Source organism: Leucopleurus acutus, assembly GCF_964270905.1.
Source record: "Leucopleurus acutus genome assembly, chromosome: 7".
NCBI classification, from domain to species: Eukaryota; Metazoa; Chordata; class Mammalia; order Artiodactyla; family Delphinidae; genus Leucopleurus; species Leucopleurus acutus.
Genome location: NC_139150.1, coordinates 106,415,566 through 106,438,099, shown reverse-complemented (window position 1 = coordinate 106,438,099; position 22,534 = coordinate 106,415,566). Strand labels below are relative to the sequence as shown.

General features: G+C 39.0%; 1 protein-coding gene across 1 annotated transcript in view; it reads left to right on the top strand.

Annotated features, from left to right (window-relative positions):
• Nucleotides 1-22,534, top strand: part of KIF13B (kinesin family member 13B) — a 186,663-nt gene that overhangs the window by 88,404 nt on the left and 75,725 nt on the right. The window contains exons 12-19 of the mRNA XM_082842622.1: nucleotides 37-147; nucleotides 5,338-5,472; nucleotides 12,614-12,744; nucleotides 16,244-16,330; nucleotides 17,829-18,019; nucleotides 18,563-18,773; nucleotides 19,660-19,822; nucleotides 21,322-21,468. Coding sequence (XP_082698748.1) covers nucleotides 37-147; nucleotides 5,338-5,472; nucleotides 12,614-12,744; nucleotides 16,244-16,330; nucleotides 17,829-18,019; nucleotides 18,563-18,773; nucleotides 19,660-19,822; nucleotides 21,322-21,468 — 1,176 coding nt within the window. The remainder of the gene's footprint in view (nucleotides 1-36; nucleotides 148-5,337; nucleotides 5,473-12,613; nucleotides 12,745-16,243; nucleotides 16,331-17,828; nucleotides 18,020-18,562; nucleotides 18,774-19,659; nucleotides 19,823-21,321; nucleotides 21,469-22,534) is intronic.

Here is a 22,534-nt window from a genome sequence, read left to right as displayed (position 1 = left end):
TACAGACGTTTCATGAAATAAACATTTTGCTTGTAGGCAATGAAATCTCCAGAGCTGAAAGACCGGCTGGAAGAATCAGAGAAGCTAATCCAAGAAATGACTGTGACCTGGGAGGAGAAATTAAGGAAAACCGAGGAGATTGCCCAGGTTCGTGCTTCCTGCTTAAGGAGAGAGAAACGTCGTGGCAGTTTGCGCAGTGCAACTCGGAGCCTGTTTCTGATTTCTTTTTGATTTTTAGCTTTGAAGATGGCAAATCTAGCAGATTAAGATTTAAATAAGATCTAAATCCAGGAGTCTGTACTTTACAAAGTTCATTTGAAGGATAAAGACATAATTACAATTAATTGTTCATTATGTAAGAAATATATTTTTAGTGTCATAAAATTTTTTAAATGATACAACTAGCCATTGTCTCTGAACACCCAATTCTGTTAAGTGCTTTGCAAACATAAGGAACTTACCCAACTTCAAAATTATTAGTAGTAGATATTTAGGCTATGAGCGTCTTGCTTCCATATGACAACTCAGTAAAAGTAATATGAAATACCTAAATCTGAGGTGACTGTCTCTTATTTTTAGACCATTAAATATAAAGTAGTGAAATCTTCCAGTGGGTGCATTAGCATTTGGAAAATATCCTAAAATGTCCAACTGTGTGCCTAGTAAAGGGTTTACTCTGTGACTTTCCTCTTAGATGCTTATTCAGCCTCTGTTTTAGAAATATATATGATAATGTGGAGGTCAGTACCACACTGAGCAATCTTCTCATGATTGGATAACTCTGATGGTAGATTTAACTGAAATCTTTTATTCTTCCATTTCTGTTCATTGACCTTAGTTTGTTCTTCCAAAGCTAAGAGAATAAGTGTCCCACTTGTATGTAGTAACTAATAATAACAGTAATAACCAATACTTATTGGGTACATGTACATATTGGGTCCTATGCTAAGCACATCTAAATATACAGCATTTTATTTAATCCTCCCAATAGCCCTGCAAGATAGGATCTGTTATTACCCAGATACTGAAAGTCACCTCTACCTCTTCCCCTCCTTTTCTAAAATTAAAAATTTCTTGTGTTTTCAACTGTTCTTTGTATTAACAAAATAGAACTTGCTACTTCTTTTGTTACCCAGTAGATACCATCTTTCAGTGTGCTGTCCAGAATCAATCGATGCATCAGATGTTGTAGGACAGTACTATTATTATGTAGCATAAGGTGGATGTTAGATTTATATTAGTGCAGACTAGGATTTAAGTTGATTTTTAAACATTTTTATTACAGTCCTTTTCAAAATAAATAAAAATATGAGTGTAAGAAGTCCACACGTACCCATTACCCAGTTTCATTAAAGACCAACATAAGACCAGTCTTGTTTTATCTGTATCCCTGCACTGGGTTATTTTAAAGCATATCCCTCAGATTACAGAAAAGAGAATACACCAGTATATAAACTTTACTTCTCATTACATATTACACTTGCTATTTTTCATAAATTAAATTCTTATTTAATAAGAATTAATTCTAATTATCATTCAATTTGGAACTAATTTATGTGAGCATTTTTGGGCTACTCTGAAAATAAAACATTGACTTTGAAGTGCTATTGTACTTGGGTTGCTTTGCTCTGATACGAAGCAGGGTAGGTCTAAGTGAGAGTGTAGTGCTGATGCAGCTTATCTGTAGCATCTTCCTCACCTAACTGTCCTCTGTCGCGGTCATATGCCCCTTTTGAGGACAGCCTGATTTTATCCAACACCTCATTTAACACCTTATCTTTCCAAGCCCCCAGGCTTCAGTGCTGCTGAGCTTTCTTCTCCTCTCTCACTGGTCTATTGGTCATTGACCTCTTTGCAATACAGACTGGCATTTCCTAAAATGTATTCCTGGCAGTATAGCCACAGACTGTTAATAAGTCTTAACAGACTGTTAATAGCCACAGACTGTTAATAAGGGAAAGAAATGGTTCATGATCAGGTAACTTTGAGGAAACCTAGGTGAACTCAGCCAAATGGATTTCTTCTTTGAAGAGCTCTTTGGGAGTCTGTTCTAAGTCAGCCAGACTCTCAAAGTCCTCTGGGTTCTGTGGCATCTTCCTCTAGTATGCCCGCCCCCGGAGATTGTTCCTGCCAGTGAACCCTGTGGAAGCTGTCTGTACCCTTTTGACCCTTAAATCATGAGTACTTTATTTACTATTCAGTTTTTTGTGTGTACTTTTATTACCTAATGAGTGTGTAAGGTTCTCAAGAAAAAAGGCTGTATCTCTTAATTTTTGAAACTATGTGCTCAGTAGTATTTTTGAGTAAACAGTCAGAACTCAAGTTGACTAATTTCTCAGCCCAGTGGCATATCTTTGATACCAAATTCTCTTATTTTCATCTTTTATGTTCTCAATAAAGAAATGTACACTTACGTGAGATAGATCAAGGGTTAGCAAACTAAGCCCTTGGGCAAAAACCCGGCCTGCCACTTCTTTTCATGGTTTTATTGGAATGTGCCATGCTCATATGTTTTTGTATTATTTATGGCTTCACAGTTGAATAGCTGTGACAGAGACCATAGGACCCAGATGACTAAAATATTTACTGTTTGACATTTTATAGAAAAAGTTAACTAATCTGATATCAGAAGCAATATTTAATAAATGTAACTATATTTTATCATACAATACTTGTTTATTCTTTGAACTGATTCCTAGACGTTGCAAACTTTTGTTGTTTTTTAATGAATAAAAACTTCAAAATTTTTGGCGGCAGATGTAGCAACGAATTGACAGTTTTTCAACGCTGTGCCCTTTGGTTTAAACATAAATTTTGTGGTATTTCTACCATTATAAAATCTCAAACGACAGAAAAACGCTTAAGGAAGTAGGATAAAACAGTAGTTTACTCTAACTGCTAACTTAGACAATTATTCATTTATGTTCCTTTCTCTGGCATAGATTTGCTCAATGACCTTGGGCAAACCTATATTCAGTGACATTCATTCCATATTCAATTATCAATATTGAGCAAAAGTCAGAGAGTTATTATTGGAGAGTGTGGGGATGGTTGGAAGTAAGTAAGTCTGGCCATTCATTATAGGGCTTTGAATGTCAAACTAAAATTCTTAGATTTCAGCAGTAGGAGCTAGAAAGATTTTGATTTATCTGTTAAAACATTTACTATATGCTATGTACTATGTAAGTATATCCTGGCTGTTTTATATACATTATCTCATTTAAATCCTGTCTTCTCCCTTACTCTGAGTGGCTTTACCTTTGTTAAGTCATATAGTCTTTTTCAGGCTTGCCTTTGCCTCTGTATGAATTAAAATTTTGCCACTAGATGACAGTAACCAAACTTCTTCTAAATCTTTTAATTATTTCCATAGTGAAAATTACTAGAGTCCTAATAAGCATATAAGTAGAAGAAACTATTGTATTACAAAAGTAGTATTTACTTATAGAAAATACAGAAAGATTATTATGAAGAAAATTTAATTGAACGGATCCAGTCATCCAAAGAAAACTACTGTTAATATCTCTGTGGTTTCTTCCACGTTTTCCCAGTGCACAGATTAATATACTAGTTATACCCTACATTTTAAATTTAATATTAGTTCATGAACATCTACCCACTTCATTCGTAGTTTACAAAAAAAAGACATTTTTACAGAGAAATGTTTCTTCTCATTATTGGAATAATTCTTTAATTACACCAATATCCCTTTGTAAAAGACCTTTCCCTCAGTAAGGGACCATACAAGATATATTAGAATTGCTTTCTTCGTTTTAGGAACATGGTTCTTTATCAAGGATAATCAATTAGAATTGAGTGCTGAAAACTAATGGCTAGTGCTAAACCACTCAGCACTTCTGAAAGAACCCAGTAATGTTTGTTAGAGAAGAGACTCAATTCAAAGGCCCAGAACCAAAATATCCCCTTCAGTATGTTTGTAATAGTATCATTCTAGGGGTGATTGACTGGGTTGCAGTGGCTGTATAAATTAGGATGTGTGCCTAGAAATAGCAAAATTCTAAGGCTGCAATTTAACTATACTGCAGACTGTGTGGCCCTAGTTAAGTGACTTAGTTTGTGTTGTCTTTCCTCAGAATCAGAGGTTCTTGATGACTCATCACTATTCACTAATTATACGTAGTTAAAGACACCCTGCTCTGCCCCGATTCGGTTGCAGGATTCATGCGTATCTCCCTAGGTGCACGCGTGTGTATGTTGCATGTACTCACACATTGGTAGGCACGAAAAGGAAAGGTTCATGTTCTTATGAAAATAGGGCTTTACTGAATATGCAGATTTTATTTTGATAAATTCACGACAGCGACGATTTGAGTGCTCTTCTGTGTTATGCACTGTGCTAGGTGCTAGGAATACACAGTGGAGAGATAGGGTCCCTGCCCTCACAGAGAAACGGTCGAGTAAAAAGTTACCAAGTTTGAGAACAGGTGCGCTCCAGATAGGAGGAATAGGTGTAAAACTCTTAAGCTAGAGAGAGCATTCTTGAGACTTTGAGGGCCCTGGAAGATATTCCACTAACTACATACAGGCTTTGAGAGTAGGGGTGACAAGATGTGATGATGGTGAGTAAATGGGCCAGATTGAAGGCTTGGTTGAGGGAGTTTGGCCTTTATCCCTGCTGGAGACCCACTGAGGATATCAAGCAGTAGAGTGTATTAAATACTTGGCTTTTCAGAAAGATTACAGTTGAGTAAAACACACTTATATTTGCTCACATATACAGAATTAAATGTGAAAGGTGAATTCAGGATGTTAGATATTTTCAAGAATGAAAAGTGAGAACTTAGTATATTTGGTTGCTGTTTGTAATGGCTTTATTTTATTTATTTAAAAAAATTTACTTATTTATGGCTGTGTCGGGTCTTCGTTTCTGTGCGAGGGCTTTCTCTAGTTGCGCCGTGCGGGGACCACTCTTGATTGCGGTGCGTGGGCCTCTCGCTATCGTGGCCTCTCGTTGCGGAGCACAGGCTCCAGATGTGCAGGCTCAGTAGTTGTGGCACACGGGCTTAGTTGCTCCGCGGCATGTGGGATCTTCCCAGACCATGGCTCGAACCCGTGTCCCCTGCATTAGCAGGCAGATTCTCAACCACTGCGCCACCAGGGAAGCCCGCATGGCTTTATTTTTGAAATTAAAAAATTTTACCTAACAAAGCAACATTATAGTTTAGAAAGAGAACAAATGCAGTAACCTATATAATACCATGTCCTAAGTAACATATTTGAGTTATAAAGTTATTTAATAATTACTATAATATATGACTTTTTATATCTTGCTGCCTCAATAGCTGTGGAATTAATACTTCTCTAATGCCTTTACAGGAGCGGCAGAAACAGCTTGAGAGTCTTGGAATATCTCTTCAATCTTCTGGAATTAAAGTTGGGGATGATAAATGTTTCCTCGTTAATCTCAACGCTGATCCTGCTCTGAATGAACTTCTGGTTTACTACTTAAAGGTGAAGTAGTAGGCTTTTCTATTATTTCCTACCACAGAATAGAGCAGTATTTCACAGTATTTTTTTTTATACTTGGAGAACCATACATATTCAAAAATATGAGTTAGCAAATTGTTTTTATTTGATGAAGCTGGAGTATAGGAAAATCTTGAGTTTCTGAGATCAGTTTCTCTTTGTAGTCTTTGAGTGATGTCATTCGACCTAGTAAATATGAAAGATGATATTCTGATATTATTTCCAACAAGTTAAGTAGCTTAACTTCTATCATTTAATATGATTAAACCAGGGAGTTAAGTAGATAACTTTAAAGCTTACACAGTGACTTTTAAACTAAACGGTTTCATCGGTAGACTAAAGCTTTTGTGATTTCTATGAAGCACAGCTTTTGGTGAGTGGTTTCTTAGCTTACAGAGGAAATGTTTAAAGAAAGTTATTAGGACCACTTGATTTGAAATTTGTGTTTCCAGTAACTCTTAGGAAAATTAAAAATTTTGGATTATCAACTTATAAAAAAAGAGAGTAAGTCACTTAGGGACTGAGAGGGTCAGAGTATGGAGCAGAAAAAACCAGATATACATTAAAATCTATATACATTGTATATATGTATATACTCATATACATTGAAACCTATAGGTTGTGGGATGTATCAGGAAGACAAGAGACAACTTTAGGATGAGCATGATATCAGACACTATATAAATTATAAGGAGTTTGCCAAAATTACCTTTGCCAACCCTAGAGCGTAAGTAAATGAGTTACATAATGGACTATATGACTCTGACATATGGTTAATGAATATTTAGGAGGAAGATTTTTCCCCTCATAGTATAGGAACTATCTATGTGGGTTTAACTAAGTTAGTGACTAGGACAGTAAAGACATGAGCTGGTACAGTTGGAAGCAGCTTTAAAATTAGAGAATTGTGTCGTTTCACTTCTAAAGAGACTGAAGAATTCGCGACACGTTGGCTGGTTTCCCAGTTTTGATCAAAGGTATCTGGGGTAATTGCTTTGTGATGTTTTGATAAGGCCCTGTTATTCATAAGTATCTTTTACCATGTTTTATTACACTGTGAGTTAAATTGTGTGTTTGTTGCATATAATCGTGTGCACACTCAGGTGCTGTGTGTAGTGGGAGCAGCGCTGGCGTAGGAGGGAGATGCCCTCAGTTTCTAGTCCAGCACCACTGCTTGGCAGATGTTTGCTCTCAAGTCCTTTGCCCCCCACAGTCTACAGATTCTTCCTCTATAAATGGAAGTTTTCTCTGTCCGGCTACCTCACAGGGTTCCTGGAGGATTAAATGGGATTTGACATATAGAAGCACTTTATAAACAGAAGCACTATCCACATATAAATTATTCCACATACCATTTTCTCATTTGATACTCTGGTACCTTATTATATTATCCTTGTCCTTTGAAAAAACTGACATATTAACACATCTCTTGCTGTGCTTCTAACAATGCTGGCAGCTTTTTGTGTTAGAATTTCAGCTGTAGATATTCATATGCTTTAGGAGAGATGCAGTATTAGAATAGGAGTTAAATATTCTGCCCTTTTAGTTTTCAGAACTGTGAGTTCTTTTTCTTTCTGATGTGATGAAGTTCAGATTGGAGCACACAAACACATACACCCAACAAGAAAAAAAGCCTGATTCATATCTGTTCCTTAACTAAAAAATTACACAAAGAAAACTATTTAAAGACTTGGAGAGCAGTTAAAATATTTCTGGTCATCTTGTATGGAGGTGTTGGGATTCTGTTTCAGACTGTGTGGTCAACCCTGTTTTGGCAGAGTTTGAGGCAGTGTTGGTTCTTCACTGCCCAAGCTAAACCCATGACAAAAGTTATATTCATGACAAAGCATATTCAAAAGGATGATCTCAGTCCAAGAACAGTTTTTGCTTCAGTAAAGTGATACCATGATGTGGGTTGGAGGAATTTAGAGGCCGAGCGTTTTTTATTTCTTTGCTTTCAAATTTTCAAGCTGGTTTACATGCTGGACAGATGACCTCATGTCAGTGGGTGACTTTGAGCACCCCTTGTATAAAATGAGGCCCCTGGATTAAATTACCTCTAGCATTCTTTCTAGTTCCAGGTTTTGAATGGTTCTCTTCTAGAATAGAATCCTCCATTTATTTGTTCTGTCTGGAACTTGCAGAAGTGAAGTATGGTGGCCAAACCATAGGTAGAATGTAATTCACAAGGTAATTTTGCATCTAATTTGCATAGCCAGGCAGCTCTTGCTTTGCATGGTTCCAACATACACAAATTCCAGTTAACGTGAGTTAGTAAATAATGTTGACGTTGCAGGCATTCATGAGCTTCTAGATGTGCAGCCAGAGGAAGTTAGTGAAGGTGAACTTACCGATGTGAATAATGAAAGTGGTTGTGATGAGAAGCCTGCAGATGTCTCAAAGGGAGTGACGTCAGAAAGCACTTCACATGAGAGGAGCTCTTGGAGATACTTTGCAACATTGAAAGCACAAAGGATAAAATGGTAGAAGCTTAGAAAGGAGTATGACAGTTTGCCAAGGTGTGGAAAATATGCTCACTGCATGCTGTAAGATATATGTTGAGAAGAAGGCAAGCACTGTTCTAACTACTCTCGGTACATACGCTTTTAACAAAGAAAAAACTGCTTTAAATTTCAATGTTTCTAATGTTCTGAATGACAGTGTACTAAATAAATACTAGTTTAACTGGTTTCTCATTTTCCTGTACATTGTAACAGTAAGAGATTTCTTCATGTTTTTACGGACAGTTTTAAATGTCACAGAATTATTGCAGTTTTCCCCAATGATTATTAAGATCTCCTTGCTAAATTATTTTTATAGTCCTGCGCTCTTGTGCAAAGCGAGGGCTGCCTGCAGTTCTGAGGTTGACTTGGAGATATATTTATATTTTAAAAAATTTGTTATTTTTAAAATTTTTGTACAAGTTTTAAAGGTTACAGTCCATTTAGAGTTATCACAGAATGTTGGCTATATTTCCCGTGTTGTAGATAGGCTACATTTTTGTAGCCTATCTTACACCCAGTAGTTTGTACCTCCCCACCATATCACCTCTCCCCACTGGTAACCACTAGTGTGTTCTCTATATCTGTGAGTCTGCTTCTTTTTCATTATATGCATTAGTTGGTTATATTTTTTAGATTCCACATGTAAGTGATACCATATAGTGTTTGTCTTCGTCTGGCTTATTTTCACTTAGCATAATGCCCTCCGAGTCTATCCGTGTTGCTGCAAATGGCAAAATTTTATTCCTTTTTTCTTTTTATGGCTGAGTAGTATTCCATTCCATTCCACGTCTTCTTTATCTATTCATCTGTTGATGGACACTTAGGTTGCTTCCGTATCTTGGCAATTGTAAATAATGCTGCTATGAACATTGGGGTGCATGTATCTTTTGGGGTATATACCCAGGAGTAGAGTTGCTGGGTAGTTCTGTTTTTAGTTTTTTTGAGAGACTTGTAGATTTATACCAGCATAAGCCAAGCTTCTAGAGGGAAGAGCTGCTCCCCTCACCTTAAATATGTTATGCTAGTAATACACTTTTATTTCTAAAAAGTCTAATAAGAACATATTAGAAAAAGAAAGGGGCATTAGTGCCCAAATTTCAACAGCCAGAGAAGACCAATATTTAATATTTTTATCTGTATCTTCTGGATCTATTCCTGTGTGTGTGTGTATATTTATAGTGATACGTATTTTTTAATTACAGAAATAGGATTACAGTATGATTAATTCCAGTCACACCTTTGAATTCTCCACCGAATCGTTCAGGAAAGCTATTTTGCTTGTGCAGTTCTGGATCTACTCTTTTCACGAGTCAGCTACTCATGGCTGGGGAAGCAAGGGTGATTCTGAAGGACTTGGGGCAAATTATCACACACACACTTGATCAGGATTTGTACCAGTGATTCCGCAGCAGCGTCAAAGCACACGTACGTAGGGAACAGTCCTAGGGGGAGCGTAGTTCCCGTTGGCAGTAAGCTGCCTGCCAGCATTCAGTCACTGGAGGGAGGCTATCAGCAGAATGGCAGGGCCACGGCCATTCCGCGTTGATAGAGCTGTGGGCCAGGCTTCAAGGGGCCCAGGACGAATAAGACAGCGGTGTGGCTGTGACACGTGCCTGGTTGGAGGCAGTTTGACTCACCTAGACTAATATTTGAATTTGTAAAAGACAGAAAGGTACCTTTCCTTCCTTCCTCACCTCCGTTCCCGAAAGGCTGTCTTGAGTCCTGGTTCTGTGAAGCCAGGGCGATTTCGTTTATTAAGGGCTATTGGTTATTTACGTATGTAAAGAGCAACGAATACTTCTCTGCTTATTGCCCCTGGTACTTGCTGCAATCTTGGAATGCAGCAGTCGGAGCTGATTCTACACTCAAACTCCAATCTAGGGGGTAGTTCAGAGCTTTTCTCCACCTCCACCCCCAAGGACAAAAAGGATTCCAAAGTCACAGTAAGGACTCCAGCTAGAATTTCTCATGGGGAGAGGAAAGGGATTATAATAGAAATGGCCTAAGCCAAGTGCTTTGGGGATCTTTTCTTCTTTTTTATGTGATCTTGGGCTCTTTTTCTCTTCAGACTCTTTTTTTTTTTTTTTTCCTTTTGGAACTTCTCTGCACCTTGTAGTTGGTGTTGTTAGAGAGGGAAGAAGTGGGGAATGGAGACCGACATGGAACACATTCGTTAGGCCTGCTAATGAATGTCACTGAAGCATTACTAGTAGTTTACACCTGATCAAGCCCTGTTCTCCAGCTTAGGGAAGTGTGGGATTGGCCGAGAAGCCTCGGCCAAGGTCAAGGAGCAGACATTTGCCGGGAATGCCCTCTCTGTGTATTGTATGTACTCCTTGAGGACTGAACAGGATGCCATGGCACAGTTCTGATCCCGGCTCTTTGTTTCCTTGGAAACACTGCTGCAGCATACTTGAGAGAAGAAACCCCCGGAAAAGGGAAAATGAAAATAATAGAAGGGAAGAGGCCTTTTTCTGAGGTTGAGATCCCAGAAGAGATGGGAAGAATTGGAACCCAGAGTATAATTAGAAGGGATATCAGCAAAGAAGAGGAGAAAATTGTCTTCCTGAGTCTGAAGGGAATTGATTGTTCATTTATTTTTCTTTTATATTTATCTAATGGCTAAATGTACCAGGCCTGTGTTACGTGCTTGGAATACAGTGGTGGGGTGGTGCAGGTCAGGCTGTTCTCTGCTGTCTTGGAGTTTCCATGCTAGCCATGGAGATGGACAGGAAACCCACGGACAGTCAGTCTGTAAGGAATTCAGGCACGAGAGTAACAGGGTGGCTACTTCTGATTGTTGGTTCAGGCTGCACCTCTCTGAGGATGTGTACTTAAAAGCTAAGGTGGAAATGATAAGAAACTATCAAGATCAGGGGAGGAACACCTCAGACAGAGGAAGCAGTCAGTGTGCTCAGAGAACAGATGAAAGGCCCGAGTGGGTGGGTCACGCTCCAGGAGAGGCAGAGTGCTGGGAGCTGGGATAAGAGAGGTAGGCAGGGGCCAGATCACAGAGGGTTTGTCAGCCTGGGTAAGAATTTGAACTTCTTAGAAGTTCAAAGGGAAGCCACTAGAGGATTCTCGATAGGGGATCACGTGATTGGCTGTTGTGGTGGGAGGGGGTGGGGTGGATAGAAGTGGAGAAATAGGAGGAGGCTCTAATATTCACCTGGGCAAGAGAATAGGATGTGATAGTAGAGGTGGGAAGTGAGCTGATTCTTGATATATTTCAGAGGGAGAGTCTTTGACGATTTCCTGATTGACACAGGGCTGGAGGTAGACTGCTAAGACAGAGAGAAGACTCCAGGATAGCATCTGAGCTTTTCTAGTTGACCAGCTGGGTGGTGGTGGTGCCATTAGTATTGGGGAAGGGAATAGACTCAATGGGGTGGTGGGAAGGTGGAAGCAAAAGTTCTGCCCTGGCCCTTTCACTTTGAAATGTCTTTAGACATCCAAGTTGTGCCCAGTAGGCAAGAAATGATGGTGACTATGACTAGGGCAGTGATAGTGGAGGTGGGAGAATGATGGAACTAAAGTCTGTAGTTCCTGGTTGGTGATTTAATTGTGTGTGTGTGTGTGTGTGTGTGTGTGTGTGTGTGTGTGTGTGTGTGTATGGTATTTAAAGCATATTGGACTGGATGAGATCATCTCGGTCAACGGTCAGCAACCTGCTTCCATGGGTTAAATCTCACCCCCTGCCTGTTTTCATATGGCCCAGGAGCCAAGAATGGCTTTTGCATTTTTTAAATGGTTGGAGGAAAATCAAAAGAATCATAATATTTTGGACTCTTGAAAATTATATGAAGTTCAGATTTCAGTGTTCATAAGTAAAGTTTTATTGGAAAGTAGCCACACTTGTGCATTTGTATATTGTCTGGCTGCTTTCACACTACAAGGGCAGAGTTGAGTAATTGTGTATGACTCAAAAAGCCTAAAATATTTCATATCTGACCCCTGATCTAGGTGTGTATAAGGAGAAGGTGGCCTAGGGACACATCCCAGTCAGTATCAACATTTAAGGGCAGTCAAATGTTGAGGCACATAAGAGGGAGTTCGATTTTTATGTCTGTTTTCTCAGGTACCTGCCAAAAAGTGACACTGGTGATTAGGGCTTAGAGAATTGAGTAGTTGGGGGTTTAGGGTAAGAAGAACACATCTACCATATCTTTTATGAGGTCTAGGGAGACCATGTAATTCATAAAATAATTCAGACTCCTTGCATTTGAATAGCTCTTTATCTTCGTAGACTCATCTTGACTGAGACCAGGTAGGTAATGTACAACTTAAGTAACTGTAGTTTTCAGACCATGCTCTGAGAGTAGTATAGAATATTTGGAATCAAGATTGCAATGGAAAATAACGAATGTAATATAGACATTAATGTAAAACTGTAGTTGTAGGTTTAAAAGTTATAACTCAACTCAGTGCATTACTCCTTATAAGGAAATAGAACTTGTAGAATGAATTCTATAGAAAGCCAGAAATTCCCTCTGTCATTCCATTTGCTTTAAAAATCTTTTAGCTAAGGTAACGGATCAATGTATGAGAGCTGAGAGTAGATGATTTCAGTTTGTGTACATGTAAGAATGCACTATTAATCAGTGAATTTGATTGTTTTGTAGGAACATACACTGATAGGTTCAGCAAATTCCCAAGATATCCAACTATGTGGAATGGGAATTCTTCCTGAACATTGTATCATAGACATCACATCAGAAGGCCAGGTTATGCTGACTCCTCAAAAGAACACCAGGTAATGTACTTTAATTAGTGTTAATGTCACAGTAATTTTTAAGAGGAAGAAAGTACACTAATTGAGAATGGTATAAGGACGTTTGGCCTTTGTGTGCTTTTATGTTCACTTAAAGAAGATACTCAGTTAGTTACCAGGTCCGTAATATTTAACTTTTTAATATGGCTTAAACCAATCCTTCCTCTCTATACGTACTGCCGTGGCCTTATTTAAATAAGGTCCCCATCAAATCTTTTTTTTTTTTCTTTTTCTTTTTTTTGCGGTACATGGGCCTCTCACTGTTGTGGCCTCTCCCGTTGCGGAGCACAGGCTCCGGACGTGCAGGCTCAGCGGCCATGGCTCACGGGCCCAGCCACTCCGCGGCATGTGGGATCTTCCTGGACCGGGGCACGAACCCACATCCCCTGCATCGGCAGGCGGACTCTCAACCACCAGGGAAGCCCCCCATCAAATCTTGATTGGAACTCCTGACAGCACCCTAATCTTCCTGGTCCACTCACCATACAACCAGATGGCTTTCTTCTATTCTTGATGCAAAAATCCCTTACATCCCTCCTGCTTATCTCCTGTTCTTCTGCATCTGCCATTCCTCTGGCCAGCTAAGTAACTCCTGTTTGACCTTCAAGGTTAAGTTCTGTCACTGTCTACTTTGGTCTAAAATAAGGGCCCCCAGTACATTTTCCTAGTGTACTTTATGCTTCCTGTTATGTTAATACTTCATACTGTGTTCTTGTGGGCTGTTAGCCTTTATTATCACATTGGACTGTGAGCTCTTTGAGGACAAGGACCTTTCATTTTGGTTCTCTATCCTTAGCGTGTAATACCAGACTAATAAATAAGTGCTCAATAAGTAATGAATAGGCATAACATTATACAAATTAAATATTTGTCAGTTTGTTTCCTTGAGCTTTGAAACTGTTATTGCCCTGTTGTGTAACTGGCTATATAACTGTTATAGGTGATGGTTAACCGATATATTGATCTTCCGAATATTGATTCATCATTATATCAAAAAATCATTAATACCATCACTAATTTCATCCGTAAAGTCTGTAAATATTTGGAAGCTATCAAGCTCATGGTAAAGGATACAAGTGAGAAAAGAAAAAAATAGAGCGTAAGCTGGCCCAGCACTCCCAGCTCTGGTGTGCTATTCTCCTATTAAATAATCGCACAGATACCAACCCCAGGGAAGGTTACTCTGAGGCTATGATGAAATAAGATGAAGCAGGCCACATAATAATTTTGTTTCAGCAGAGACAAAAACCAGGGTCACTATGCCACACCCAAAATACCAAACACCTTCTCTCGGCCAAGTGAGTGGCTGTTTCTTCACCAGTTACAACTTTATCCTCTGTGGATAAGATTTTTGACAAACCCGATCATAGAATTACTCCTGCTCTCTGGCAGTATCTGGTATATACAGAACTCTCACCTCCTTAGACCCTCTCCCAGGATGAGCAGCTGAAGCCCAGTCCTGCAAGAGTCCCCCCGGGCCCCCTCACTGAGATGCCCCCACGCTTCCTGTGGTGTCTCCTCCCTCTGCGTGAGTAATAAACCCAACTGGTCCAACTACGGGAATATTCCTGGTGGTCTTTGGTTGGAAGACATTGACACAAGTTTCCCAAAACTCTAATTTTCACTTGAAAGCTTGACATTTACAATTGGCAACAAATACTGTCAGCTGTTTTTGTCAAAGTGACGTGCTGGCCTTGTTCATTTTCGAGAAAATGTCTGCCAGAAAACCACTTTGAGTATGTCTTCTGCTCAAGACAGTTCTTATGCTTCGGTATGCATTAGCACAGTGCTTTGTGTGTACTTCTCATTTTGTCACCTGGAATGTTTAAGAAGTTGTGTACTACTCAAGGGTCAAAATTTACTAAAAGTAGTAATTTATTATTTGTAAAAATTTATTTTTGTTTTTTAAAAACATTTTATTGGCGTATGGTTGAGTCTTACTGCTTCATCAAGGACCTTTTCAAGTGAAACATTTTTAGAAATTGTGGGTGCGTGGCAGTGAATAATCCAGTGACTACTTATAAGTGTTTGGTGCCACTGCTTTCATTTGTGCTAAAACACCAGCAGTTTTACTCCTTGCCAATGCAAACGTCAACACGGTGAAAAAGGGCAGGTTAGTGTTACTATAAAAATAAATTTGATCTTCGGGACCCCATACAGACCACATGTTGAGAACTGTTATTACAGTCGTGCTTTTATTTAACTGCTGGAGCTTTAAAAAATAAGCCTCTGTATGTGTTTGCCTTTAATTAAACTCCTCACTGTATGTAAGGTATTCGTGTCATAAAGGCTAAAATCTGCTAATTTTAGTAGGTCCCCTCTTGTCGTAACTCTAGTTTTTGAGCTCGTGCTTTGAATAATCAGACTGTAGGAGCATAGAGACCAATTACTTCTAGTGCTTAAAAACCCACATGGTAAGTGAGATCTAGATGGAGAGTTAGGTTTTGTGTGTATGCATATACATTAAAAATAACTGGCGGTACAAAGCCAGGTGAGTGCCTTAGGAACGTAAAGAAACTAAGGTAGTATTGGTTGGAGTGACAGAGGAAGTAGAAACCAAACTGGGCTTTGTGAGAAGTCAAACTGAGTGAGACTCAGGGTGATAGAGAACTGGAACCCTATTCCAGGTTATAGGACTGGGGTAAGCCTCGCTTTGGAGGAAGAGTCAGCCATGTTTAGTGGACAGAACATAACACCCCTATCCCCCCCTTTTTTTTTTTTTGTTGGAGTTGAGAATTCACTAGAAGTGGGGAAGAAGGAGATAAAGAGGGTTTCCTTTTGCAGGGCCTTTAATGTCAAGTTAAAGAACTTGACCTTTATCCTAAACCTAAGCAGCTTAGTCATTCAGTGGAGAGAGGCATGATGACACTGGTATTCCAGGAATATCAATCTTATTGTGGTATGCATAATTTTCTATTTATTTCCTGCCCCTCTAAAATTTTTCCTTAATATCCTTCTACCCATCATTTCTTCTGTTGAACTCTATTGTCAAGATAAGCAGTCAAGTGGATCTTACAAATCTTCTGTCTATTGATAGGATATGCACATTTTTCTGTGCTACAGGAAGTTACAGAAGAGTTTAACATAGGCCTCATTTCTTATTACTGATACTATAGATATTTCTGAGTTTAGTTGGTTGACTGGCTCTTTTTATCCATGTAGATTGGACATACTTGTTTTAGTTGTAGTGTACACTGCTACCATCTTTTTATTACTGGCTGCAGTGGTTCCATATTTACTCCTTAATATGCTGTATAACAAATTTAGAGCTTTGAAAGATAGAGGATAATAATCTATGATACTTGGTACCATAAGCATTTAAAATAAATCAGCAAAGAAGGAAATACAACTAATAAAATTCACCGAGGGCAGATTTTATTTTGGGGAATTGATTCTTTTGTTTTTCCTATATTGTATTGGAAAAATTAAAGGAGAGAACATGATAATCATTGTTTATATGTTTGACCTCTTCTCCCCACAGAACATTTGTAAATGGCTCCTCTGTATCCAGTCCTATTCAGCTACACCATGGGGACAGGATATTATGGGGGAACAACCACTTCTTCAGGTATGACATTCATGGCTCTTAAATAGGTAGATTTTTGACGATTATACTCTGAAATAGAAAAGTATATATTAAAAAGTAAACTTAATGCTGTAAGTATTCTATGTTGTTTTGTGCACATAAGTGTGTATTCACTATACATATGCATTTATTCACTATACATACGCTTGTTCACTATACGATTTGAGCCCAAGGGACACATGAACAAGTACACTCAGGAGAAATACTGTGTTTACTTACATCGTTTTTCCTTTTTATTTCCCAGTGGAAGATGATTGCTTCATTAATTATTTTCTGACATGCTTGTCTTTTTGTTTTTTTTATTGGAAAAGTAGTGGTTTAAGTTTCCTTATCCATAAAATAAGGTTAATATTTCATTTAGGAATGCTCTCAGCTGCATGTAATGGCAAACTTGACTATAATGGCTTAAACAGATAGTTCATTTCTCTGACAAAGCCGAACTCCCAAGGAAGATGGTTATTGGCATTGGCTAAGCCTCTCAAAAGAGTCATGGCAGAAGTCGTGTCATTGTCTTGGCTTTTCCCTGTGGTCTAAAGATGGCCACGCCACTCCAGACATCAAGGCAGCACTCAGGCACATGCGAAGAAAACGAGGTTGAAGGGTGGCAGGACTAGTCCTGACTGTGCTGATGAGAAGAAGCAGGAGTCTTCCCAGAGTCCCCAGCAACCTTCCACTTACCTCTCATTCACTAGAATTTGCCTCTCAGCTGTAAAGGAGGCTGAGAATGAAAGTGTCTGACCTGGGACTGCATATTGTTTCCCATACAAAATTGGTGTTGTGTTGGTGAGGACGGACTGGCTAGATAGAGTGCAAAGTTAAAATCCTGGTCTGTTCCTCTACCTGTCCCTGGCCCTGTGTTTCCTACATCAAGCTGACTAGATCCTTTGCTTGTGGGCCAGTTGCTATTTTGATTGTTGAGAAAAGAGGGGTACAAAGTGTGTGGAAAATCTTTTTCATTTTTTTCCTTAAACTTAATCAAGTGTAGATTGCTTGGCTTAGTGATCAAAGTTTCATAGTTTGGGTTAAGTTGATCTTTCCACCATTATCTCACGCAACTTTTGCTCTACAAATTTTGTGTATCTCCGTGTAATTTTTAATTTCTCCAGAGGCTATGAGCGTTTCCATTTTTCCTCATGCTGTTCCTCTGTCCTAACGCCCTGCTTTCTCCTCAGCCTTTAAGGCTGGGCTCAGATGACTTCTTATTCTGTCATCCCTGCCTCTTTCAGTCCAGCGTGAGGTGGTCCTCAGCTTTTCTCTGACACCTAGCTTGTCACGTGGCCTTGTGTCACACTCTCTGTTGTCATTATTTGCGCATGTGCCTGTGTTTTATTTCTACTACTAGAATATAAACTTCTGAGTACAATAATTGTCTTATATGCACATAGTATCCCCTTGGCATCTAGCAAGTGCTAATATTTAATTAATGCAATGAATAAATGCATATCTTTCTTTAAAAGATAATATTCTTTTTCTCCCCAAGACTTAATTTGCCTAAAAAGAAAAAGAAAGCAGGTGGAGAAGATGAGGAACAAGACACGTCCATGAAGAATGACACCAGTTCTGAGCAGCTGGATGTGGATGGAGACTCATCCAGTGAGGTGTCCAGTGAAATCAACTTCAATTACGAGTACGCGCAGATGGAGGTAACCATGAAGGCTCTGGGCAGTAACGGTGAGCAGATCTGTTGTGCTTTTTAGAATCTTTCAGAGTTGCTAGACTGTTAGAGTTGTTTACAATGGACACTTTTTAAATGTTAGCAACAAAGGAAATCTTCATGTTGTTCTCTGTACTCAATTCTTTTGTGACTTTGGCCTTAATTTATTATGCTTATAAAAACTTGTTTTTTCTTTCTGCCTTGATACACAAATCACTGAAAACTTTGTTCTCATTGATAGAATTTCTCAGGTTTGAGACTTGACTGCCACTGGCTTATTATTGTAGTGGATTTCCGGACCGTTAACTCTGTCTTAGGTTATGTGTAGAACATACAAATAGACCTGCTTTTTTTTATATGGAAGATGGTTTGGCATGTATCTGACAGAATAGATAATACGATCAGTAATTGGGAGTAAGGAAAGTTAACTGTCTATAAGAATCTTACGTTATTAATTAGGATGACAAACAACATAATAATACAGAACATTTAAAGTATATTGTGTTGTGCAGTTAACCTTTTATTATTTGCCTTAAAAAAAAAAAACAACACTTGTTTAGATCCCATGCAGTCAATACTGAACAGCCTAGAACAACAGCACGAAGAGGAGAAACGGTCTGCACTGGAGCGCCAGAGGCTCATGTACGAACATGAACTGGAGCAGCTCCGGAGACGGCTGTCTCCTGAGAAACAGAACTGTCGTAGTTCGGACAAGTTTTCCTTCCACTCACCCAGCGCTCAGCAGCGATTGAGGCAGTGGGCGGAAGAGAGGTAGGTGGAGCACAGGGCCTGTGCCACCTGCGTAGCGTATGCTCGTCACCTCTAACCCACCTGCGTAACATACAGAGTGGAAAAATCTAGGCCTTACCTTAAAAATGAATTACATTACAAGAGAGTGTTACAGCTAGGAACCACTTGGCATTGTCTTTCCCCTCCCCACTTTTGAAAAAAAATGGGAATTGTCAATTTATATTGATTTATTTAAAGCAGCCCCTGTTAGGTGCTGCCCCATTTTCAGTTTGTATGGCTTTTGGATTTGACTAAACAAGTATGTGTACTTAGAAGTTATACTTTATCATTGTATATTATACTTTAGGTTCTGAAGCGTGGGTAGATGCTTTTTTTAAAAAAGGAAAAAGAGAAAGGTGGTTTATCAGGTAGGTAAAGCATGGTACCAATGAGATTCAGATTGCAAGTTTGATCTCTATTTGAGCTAATTAGCATTGCACTAAATGTTTTATCCATGGTTACAGACGTATTTAACTAACCTCTTGCTCTTCAGAGTTTGGTCTGCAGACAGGCAGCATCTCTGTCACCTGGAGATTGATAGAAATGTAGCATTTTGGGTCCCCCTCCCCAGACCTACTGAGTCAAAATCTTCGGTTTATCAAGATTCCCAGGTGATTTGTATACACAGTCACGTTTGCCAAGCCCTAGTCTCTGGCCAGCTTCTTACAGGAGCATGTGCCAGTGCTTGTAACGTAGCCCACATTCAAGTGTGTGCATGGGCCAGTGTCGGTGATGTATTATTCCCTGTGTGCAAAAGACAGTTGTAAAGCTTGGTTCGCAGTTTGGTGTTAACGTACCATGCACTATATAATATTCTGATGTGCTGCTTTAATGGTTATCTGCCCCCCACCCCCTTTTTTTTTTGAAGAGAAGCAACACTGAATAACAGCCTGATGAGGCTGAGGGAACAAATCGTTAAGGCCAATCTGTTGGTGAGAGAAGCTAGTTACATTGCGGAAGAACTGGATAAACGAACAGAGTATAAAGTAACCCTACAGATTCCAGCTTCCAGCCTCGATGCCAACAGGAAGGTGAGATTGACGTTAATGAAAACAAACAAAGATATCGCTGGATAAAAAGCCTTCATATTATTCAGACACCGGGGTGGGGGGTTTGCCCTCATCCCCATCCCCAGCAGTACCCGTACCCCAAGTGATTCTTCCCTTCATGCTATTCCTCTGCCACCCGCCACCCCTTGCCCCCCAAGTTAGGGATTCATTTTACCTATAGCATGTTATTTTCTACTTGTCACTAGATGGCATGGCACAACTGTCCACTAGTTGTTTCATGTGGGTATTTAAGATCACAATTCTCTCTATTTTTTATAATGTAAGAAGCCTAATAAAAATCAGAGGTCAAGTCCCATCACAGTCTCCTATCCTTGCCATTCAGTTTTCTCGCTTATTTGGGTTCTTTTATAGCTCTTGATCATGTTAGTACATAATTTTTGATGGATTAGGTAGAATTTTGTATTCAGATATTCGTTTCCCTAGCCGGCTGAATATAAGGTAGAAGGGCCTTTGCAGTATGTGAGAGAACGGTAATTTTTGAACTTCAGAATTCTAAAATCCTTGCTTCATTATGTAAATTCTGTTTCTTTGGAACTGATTATAGGCAAGATGTTAAGGCAACATTGGCGTCTTTCATAATTCTCCAAAGTTCTAAGTAGACGTATCAGAACAGTTTAAAAAATTTCCGGGAAATCTCAGTTGATTAGATATCTGATAGGTACATCTCTCTGGGGGAGATCTACAGGGGCATTTTTATTTTCTACATTGTGATTTCAAAACATTTAAACATGTTTTCTACATTAAAAGCGCGTTGCTTTTCTAAGCTAGAAAAACTTAAATGAGTACTATTTATTTTTTTTGAGGTGAAATTCACGTAACATAAAATTAATTAAAGTGAACAATTCAGTGGCATGTAGTGCATTCACAGTGTTGTGCAACCAACATCACTACCTAGTTCTGTACCGTCTTAATAATAAATTCAAACTACGTATATTTGGACTTTGGTATCATTTGTTGCCTCCAAATGGGTAAATAGGATACTTTTCACAGCTTACTCTCTTAATCATTTGTGTTTTGTATCACATTAAGATACTTAGCCATGCAGAAATTTTTTAAAATTCTAACTTTTGAAAGGTAAAAATTCTTCACCATCCATCCCACAAACTTTCCCTTCCCATTCAGTGCTTATGACTCTCTTCCTACTCACTGATACTCTTTGGTCATATGATGTCCTGAATAAAACATTTTTGACTTCCCCATAGACATGGTCTACTTTTCTGGGATTTAAGTTTAAATTGAGATTTATACTTAAATTTAAATTTTGACTGCAGTTAGATAGAAAGAGGTTATATTAAGCTTGTTAAGATTTCTGGGAAGTTCTGCACTGAACAGATTAAAGAATGATACAGTTTCCGTTTTAATCGATGACATTTGACTGGTGGGTATAGAATGTTGGGGTTGATGTCTACGATGCATAGATATCTCTGTGCTTCCCAACGCCACTCTTACTGTCTTCGCAGCGAGGCTCTCTCCTTAGTGAACCTGCCATCCAGGTGAGAAGAAAAGGAAAAGGGAAGCAGATTTGGTCTTTGGAAAAACTGGACAACAGGTTATTGGATATGAGAGATCTTTATCAGGAGTGGAAGGAGTGTGAAGAAGATACCCCAGTAAGTTATTTGAGAAAAACTGCTTAACTGATAGTCACAGAAGGAACCACTCAGGAATGAGCCTGCCCATTTTAGGGAAGAACTGTTCATTTTTCCAAAATATCTTGTTTAATAAATACAATACTTATTTTAATCCTGTCAGTTGTTTAGCTAGTCAAGAATTTTAATAACCTTTTTTTCTGGCATCTTCTCTCCTCCACATTTGTGTTCTCTGGATTTCTAGTAGAATCTTCTATGTTTTTTCTGGCTTCTGTTGGTGTTACGTGTATCTGTCTCCCATGGTTTTACTCAGGCCTTAATCTCTCTCTTCCCATTTCTCAACATATTTTAACCTTGCAAATAACAAAACTACAACATCTGTTTTTTGAACTGAACATCAGTGGTACCTTAATATTTATACTATTAGGAACATTTTTTGAAGGCGTTTTGATCCTAAAGCAGGTGCCATAGATCTGAACTCTGGTACTCTCTCCTCAAGTTTCAGGTTTGCTCATTTAGGTCAGCCGTGTGCTTGTACCTATTTAAAATAGAAGTATGAATTATGTATATTTTTACATAGTTTCAACGCTGCTGGTCCTAGGGCCCCATAGAGTTGTTCACTTCCTTAGCCTCTTGTTTTGTAAAAAATGTTCATCAAGGGCTTCCCTGGTGGCGCAGTGGTTGGGAGTCCGCCTGCCGAGGCAGGGGACACAGGTTTGTGCCCCGGTCCGGGAAGATCCCACATGCTGTGGAGCGGCTGGGCCCGTGAGCCATGGCCGCTTAGCCTGCGCGTCCGGAGCCTGTGCTCTGCAATGGGAGAGGCCACAACAGTGAGAGGCCCGTGTACCGCAAAAAAAAAAAAAAAAAAATGTTCATCAATAAAAATGACTTCTTATAGTTAGATGACATTTTTTTCTTAAAACATTTTTTTCCATTTTCTTCTGTATTCCTCTCCTATTTCAACTTAGAAATGAAATAACATTAACAACAAATAACAAGCAAACCACACTCTTGTAAGGGGGTCACCTCTCATTAGCAGCAGCGTGTCTAATGATTTGGTAGGGACAGGTGGGATAGATGTGAATGA